Source organism: Hyaena hyaena, unplaced genomic scaffold (assembly GCF_003009895.1).
Source record: "Hyaena hyaena isolate Hyena2069 unplaced genomic scaffold, ASM300989v1 scaffold_373, whole genome shotgun sequence".
In the NCBI taxonomy this organism is placed as follows: Eukaryota; Metazoa; Chordata; class Mammalia; order Carnivora; family Hyaenidae; genus Hyaena; species Hyaena hyaena.
This window is the reverse complement of record NW_024081005.1, coordinates 1,348,431-1,355,464: the sequence shown is the minus strand read 5'-3', so window position 1 is coordinate 1,355,464 and position 7,034 is coordinate 1,348,431. Positions and strand designations below refer to the sequence as shown.

General features: G+C 40.4%; 2 protein-coding genes and 1 non-coding gene across 3 annotated transcripts in view; all 3 read left to right on the top strand.

Annotated features, from left to right (window-relative positions):
- The first annotated feature begins 98 nt into the window (after positions 1 to 98).
- Positions 99 to 6,517, top strand: CUNH4orf36 (chromosome unknown C4orf36 homolog). Its single transcript, XM_039250543.1, has 4 exons — positions 99 to 204; positions 934 to 1,070; positions 5,980 to 6,134; positions 6,367 to 6,517. The coding sequence occupies exons 2-4, from the start codon at positions 1,006 to 1,008 to the stop codon at positions 6,498 to 6,500; spliced, it is 354 nt and encodes a 117-aa protein (XP_039106474.1). The 5' UTR covers positions 99 to 204; positions 934 to 1,005; the 3' UTR covers positions 6,501 to 6,517.
- LOC120244190 lies at positions 1,775 to 1,881 on the top strand. The gene has a single exon (XR_005531491.1). It is a non-coding gene; the product is annotated as a U6 spliceosomal RNA (small nuclear RNA).
- A 57-nt stretch (positions 6,518 to 6,574) lies between the features above and the next one.
- Positions 6,575 to 7,034, top strand: part of SLC10A6 (solute carrier family 10 member 6) — a 44,917-nt gene continuing 44,457 nt past the window's right edge. Inside the window, exon 1 of the mRNA XM_039250541.1 lies at positions 6,575 to 6,699. Within this exon, the coding sequence (XP_039106472.1) occupies positions 6,587 to 6,699 (113 nt within the window). The 5' untranslated portion in view covers positions 6,575 to 6,586. The remainder of the gene's footprint in view (positions 6,700 to 7,034) is intronic.

Genomic DNA, 7,034 nt, shown 5'->3' with positions numbered 1-7,034 from the left:
TCACCACAAAGCCCTTTATTGAGGCCCCGGCGTGACGCAAGGCTCCCAGGCCCTGGGCGCGGCCAGCAGCTCAGCGGGAAGCAGGAAGGAGGCGTGTGCCCGCGGCGCGGGCCCGCTGGTGCGCGCGGCCATGGGCGCCTAGTCGGGGGCGCGCTCCGCCCTCGGTCTGCGGGGGACCGTGACCCCCGAGACCCGCGAGCGCCGGTAACCAGGCTCCGGCGGCTCCTCCTTCCCCCCGGGACCCGTCCCCGAGGCCTCGGCCAGCCCCGCGCGCCCGCCGCGCGCTGTGTGCGGGTGGGAGGGAGGCTGGGCGCGTGCGTGGGAAGGGGCGGCGGGAAGGCCCGTCCCCTCCCCCCTCCTCCCCTCCTCCTGCGCCCACACCCCCGCGCTCTGCCCCGGGCTCCGCTGATGGCCGAGGCTCCACCCGCTCGCGAGAGCCGGTTTGTGCGCTTAGCTAGCTGCGCGCCGGCTGGGAGAGACTCGCCGCGCGGGAGTGTGCGTGCGGCTCGCAGTGGGAGTGGCACTTAGGGGGCCTCTTGGTAAGCTCAGGCTTTTGAAAAAGGGAAAACCCGGGAAGGGGGCTCTGGCGGGGAACGGTAAGTTCGTATACCCGCAGAGCCATTTGTCGTTCAACACTGCTAAAGTGAGACACGTTTCGGTGATGAGGTGTTGGAGCCAGTTTGGCAGGCTTGGGCTGTGGCAGAATACCGCTGTTGTTAACTTAGCATTTTCTCCGTACGTGGCAAGAAATGGTTAAATGAGTTCACGGCAAATAAAAGAGAACACAGTTGTACATTAGGAGTTAAGCTTCAAGGAACATTTATGAGGGACCTTATGATATCCAGAGATGCTTTTTCTAAATCTTTTTATTATTTGGGTACTAAAAAATATTAAAGTGAAAGCCATTAATCCTGTGTATTGCAATCATTTCAGGCAAAGTGAACAGAGTACCCCAGTCATTACATCAGGCACCTGTGTTAGGAAATTGGACTGTGATCATTCAGCATGGCTTATGGCTTGCCAAGAAAGAACACGGTGAAAACCATATTGCGGGGCAGTTGTTTTAAAGTGTAAGTATTTTCATCATTGTGAGCATTGACTGGGGGTGGGGAGTGTACTGAGTAAAATAAAGAGTACCTGCAACGCGCTGATACTCCCCATGATATCTGAATAGTGTTTTTTTTTTTTTTAAAGGAAAATGCTTTTTTTTTTTTTTTAATTTTTAATGTTTTATTTATTTCTGAGGGAAAGAAAGACACACACAGCGTGATCAGGGGGAGGGTCAGAGAGAGAGAGAGAGAGATACAGAATCTGAAACAGGCTCCAGGCTCTGAGCTTGCTGTCAGCACAGAGCTCCAACCCACAAACCAAGAGATCATGGCCTGAGCTGAAGGCAGAGCCTTAACTGATTGAGCCCCAGGAAAATGCTTTTAGTAAGAATTTATAAATTATCTTACTTGGCTGTTATAATAAAACAACACAAACTGAGGTTTGGAGAAGTGATTTGATCAAAGTCATACAGTCACGTAGTAAAGAAGGGACAGGGATAGAAGTTCATCTTCCTATTCCAAAGCAACATTTTGACTACTGTCAACTACCTTAAAATACTTCTGTAGATGGTGTAAATCTACCTAAAAGTGTCTTGGTGTCAGGTATATCTTAACTGAGCACTTGATTAGCGAGTACAAAGAGGCAGTTTTGCATCCTGTATGCTTTTGCAGGTGCTGTATGGTATGGACAACATGGGTTTTGCAATCAGGAAGATCTGAGGCATGTGCTTGCTTCAGCAGCACAGATACTAAAATTGGAACAAAACACAAAAGATTAGCATGACCCCTTCACAGCAATGACATGTAAATTCGTGAAGTGTTCAATATTTTTAAACTGCAAAACCAATCTGTATCATGTAATGAATTGATTTGAAATAAATCTACATGTTTATTTTTAAAAAATGGGCCACCTGGGTGGCTCAGGTGGTTGAGCCTCCGACTTCAGCTCAGGTCATGATCTTATGGTTTGTGGGTTCAAGACCCAGCATCTGGCTCTGTGGTGACAGCTCAGAGCCTGGAGCCTGCTACTAATTCTGTGTCTCCCTTTCTGTCTGCCTTTTGCCTGCTCGTGCTCTGTTTCTCTCTCTCTCTCTCCCAAAATAATAATAATAAATTAAAAAGAAAAGAGAGAACCCAGAAATGGACCCACGAACATGTGGCCAACTACTCTTTGACAAAGCAGGAAAGAATATTCAATGGAATAAACACAGTCTCTTTAGCAAGTGGTGCTGGGAAAACTGGACAGCGACATGCAGAAAAATGAACTTGGATCACTTTCTTACACCATACACAAAAATAAGCTCAAAAAGGATGAAAGACCTAAATGTAGGACAGGAAGCCATCAAAATCCTTGAGAAAGCAGGCAAGAACCTCTTTGACCTTGGATGCAGCAATTTCTTAATCAACATGTCTCCAGAGGCAAGGGAAACAAAAGCAAAAATGAACTATTGGCACCTCATCAAAATAAAAAGCTTTGGCACAGTGAAGGAAACAATCAGCGAAACTAAAAGACAACTGACAGAATGGGAGAAGATATTTGCAAATGACATATCAGATGACATATACAGACAAAATCTGTAAAGAATTTACCAAACTCAACACCGAAAAAGCAAATAATCCAGTGAAGAAATGGGCAGAAGACATGAATAGACACTTATCCAAAGAAGACATCCAGATGGCCAACAGACACATGAAATGATGCTCAACGTCACTCATCCTCAGGGAAATACAAATCAAAATCACAGTGAGATACCACCTGATACCCATCTGAACGGCTAAAATCAACAAGTCAGGCAACAACAGTTGCTAGCTAGGATGTGGAAAAAGAGGATCTCTTTTGTGCTGCTGGTGGGACTGCAAACTGATACAGTCACTCTGGAAAACGGTATGAAGATTCCTCAAAAAATTAAAAATAGAACTACCCTATGCCCCAGCAATTGCACTACTAGCTGTTTATCCAAGGGATACAGGTGTGCTGTTTCAAAGGGACACATGCACCCCAATGTTTATAGCAGCACTATCAATAATAGCCAGAGTATGGAAAGAGCCCAAATGTCCATTGAAAGATCAATGGTTAAAGAAGATGTGGTATGTATATAAATATACATGGAATATTACTTGGCAATCAAACATAATGAAATCTTACCATTTGCAACTACATCGATGGAACTAGAGGGTATCATGCTAAGCGAAATTAGTCAGCCAGAGGAAGACAAATATATGACTTCACTCATTTGAGGACTTTAAGATACAAAACAGATGAACATAAGGGAAGGGAAGCAAAAATAATATAAAAACAGGGAGGGGAGAAAACATAAGAGACTCATGGAGAACAAACAGAGGATTACTAGAGGGGTTGTGGGAGGAGGGATGGGCTAAATGGGTACGGGGCATTAAGGAATCTACTCCTGAAATCATTGTTGCACCATATGCTAACTAATTTGGATGTAAATTAAAAAAATATTTTAAAAAACTTTTTAAGTATTTAAAAAAAAAAAGATCTGAGTTCAAAGCCTGGTCCTGCCCTGGCTCCCTATGTCAACTTGAATAAATTATTTAACTTTTCTCTATCTTGGTCTCCACATCTGTAAAATGAACTTATCAATATCTGTCTGTATGATGTGGAATACAAATAAAGTAACGTGTGTTAAGTATTTGCATATTTCTTTGTTTTTTTTTTTTTTTAAATGTTTTATTTATTTCTAGGAGAGAGAGACAGCGTGAGCAGGGGAGGGTCAGAGAGAGATGGAGTCACAGACTGAAACAGGCTCCAGGCTCTGAGCTGGCAGTCAGCACAGAGCCCGACGCGGGGCTCGAACCCACGAACCGCGAGATCATGACCTAAGCGAAAGTCGGACGCTTAACCGACTAAGCCACCCAGGCGCCCTGAATTTTTCTTTTTAAACAATATTCTGATGTGTAAGCGGAGATATCCTTTGGGGTTCTAAAACCAGAGCTATTGGAAAACCAGAGCAAATTCATCTTTGCATTTTATTTAGTTTTGTCATTTCAGTATGTGTTTAGACATTGAACTACTGGCAAGTACCATGGTAGTCAACATTATTATAAATGTAATTTTTGTAATAAAGATAATCCTATGTTTGGAGAATAATATAAAGCACTGATTCTGCAGTTTTGGTTATGTAGAATTTTATATCATGAATAGCCTCTGCAAAACCAGTGCCTTCTCTATCATACTTACAAGAAAATGTTTGATATTATTTATAAGAACGGCTAAATTAAGAGGAAAAGAATGGGAATAGCACTCTTTGGAATTTATTTGCTAAGACAAATGAATTTTGAATGTTTTTATACAGGGTTATAAAAAATACACACACACACAAAAATCCAAACAGTATAGAAGCATTTGAAAAGAAAACAAAAATGCTATCTCTCATTTCCCCATTCCTCCCCACCCAATCCCACTCAAAGGTAAAGTGTTTCATATTTTCCTAGAATTTCTTTGTGCTATACAAGACATATATATATATGTGTTTTTACATGTGTGATTATGTTGAACTTTGCCCTCTCCCTTACTATATCCTGTATAGACTAATATTATGAGCACAGATTCTAGAGTCTGACTTTCTGGGTCCAAATCCCAAACCCATGACCAACAGCCTTGTGACCTTGAGCAAGTTGTTCTATTCTTGTTTCCTAATCTGTAAAATGAGCTTAATAATAGCACCTGCCTACTTCATAAAGTTACTGTGGCAATTAAATGTGTTCATATGTGTAAACTGATTAAAACAGTGCAGTGCCCAGCATATAGTAAGTGCCTAGATAAAATTAGCTGTTTTATTGCTCATCTTTCCAAATCAACATATAAGGATAAACCTCATTCTTTCATCACACCTATGTACCACAGTTTAACCAGGCTCCTCTTGATCGACATTAAGGTTATTTTGTGAGGATTTTTTTTTTTTTTTTTTTTTTACGAACAGTGCTTCAGTGAACTTTCTTATAAATACATATTTGTGCCCTTGTTCAAATGCACTTATAATAATTGTAGACTTTAAGTCACTCCTTAAAGTTAGATGATAAAGTAGCAAGGAAGCTGGAGGAGGAAAACAAGTAGACTCTTGTACCAAAGCAGGTCTTTCACCTTTCCTAGAACATGTGAAAGTCATATTGACTCAATGAGATGAGAAATATGTAGTCGACATTTAAAATTTCCAAATTAGAACATATAAAACAATTCATTTGAAGTTCATGGTGATTATTGTTAATATTATAGTTTGGAATTTCATCTCCTCCAGTTTTCTGAGGATTCTCTTGGTACTAGTGCTTCTGAATAACTCCAGCTAGGCTTAGTACCAGCTCTGGTTCTTAATTAACTTGTGCTTCTGTTTCCTTGTCTATTCACATGGGGGTTGTAAAGGTTAAAATAATATTACACATTCGAAGCCTTAGTGTATGCCAAATACCTGCTCAATGAATGATTATTCCCTTTTTTCCTTCCCTAATGTGACCATATTTGTGATCAGCCATAAACTTGGAGCTTACAGTTCTTAACCACATCCTCTTAAAAGACATAGAAAGAGCACTGAGTGTTATGTGGAAACTAATTTGACAATAAACTATTTGTAAAAAAAAAAAATATATATATATATATTTAGATACATAAAAAAATAAAAGACATAGAAAGATTGGATTGACTGCAGGGATGCTGCTTTTGAACAAAAGTTCCTGTCATTATAATTTATGGTAATTTTGCAATATATCTCTACCTTAGTATGTATACATTATAGACTATACATTAATATAATCTCCTTTTGTCTAGATTTATGACTCTGGAAAGTCCTGAAATCCCCCCATAAACCAAAATGTCTAGTGGACAATGGAATCGAGAATTAAGATATCTTCTGTGTATCCCACATTGGATATTCAATGAATATTCATTGAATGAATTAATGAATTTTTGCCCCAGACAGGAACCTTGGGATCTTGCACTGCTTACAAAGACCTGGTACATGAACCTAGCCAACATCAAGTTGCCTTTCTTGGAAGAAATTGCATTTGGTAGTCCTTTACACCTCAGAAAAGATAAAATCATTAAGAGTGCCCTGCTCCCTTCTGCAGAATGTAAGTTCTTTAAGAACCTTTTAATAAGTAGCTAATTTTATCTATGTTATTTTGTTTATTATCAGATAAATGTTTAAATATGCTTATTCAGACCATATCCCTCATCTATGTAGCCCTTCTTGTTTGGTATTTAAGAATGTGGGGTTTGCTGTATGATTAAATATTCAGTTTTAACTATATTATGCCTGGTGAAAAGTGTCAGTTGGATTGGTTCATGTATTTTATTTTCCAGCCATCAAACTTGAAAGGGAGTATGAAATGAAGCACTTGAATAACCTGAAATGTCAGAAAATCCTAGCTAAGGAAGTTCAGTCTTCCCTAAGGGAAAGGCAAGTTGGTTTGAGAAGACCCCTGCCGCCTAAGTGACCATCATATCATAATTGAATCTGTACTCTGAGCTTTCCACATCCAAAGGCAGTGAAGGTCTCTGACCTTTCACTGTGTGAAGTTTGATGCAGACGTATGAGTGCCCACTGGTGAACGAACCAGCTCCTGTGGGCAGCTCTGACAGATCTTCTGTGTCCCTACCACTTACTTGTTCCTTTGTATCACAAGCAACAACACTGTAAGTAGATGAAAAAATAGTTGGGATTGAGTCATTTCTGCTATTCATTCTGATTTTTGTACAGTTGCACTAAGGAAAGAGAAAACTCCTTGTCAGAGACATTATTTTGAATTTGCATCTTTGAGACACCTTAAAGAAGGAGAGAGAAAAATTCTTTTTTTCCTAAAGACTTTGTTTTTAAGTAATTTTTACATCCAACATGGAGCTTGAACTCTAATCCCCAGATCAAGAGTCAGATGCTCCACCAACGGAGCCAGCCAGGCACCCCAAGAAAAATTCTTTTTTAAAAATGTATTTTGAGAGAGAAAACGGGGAAGGGCAGAGAGAGAAAGGGA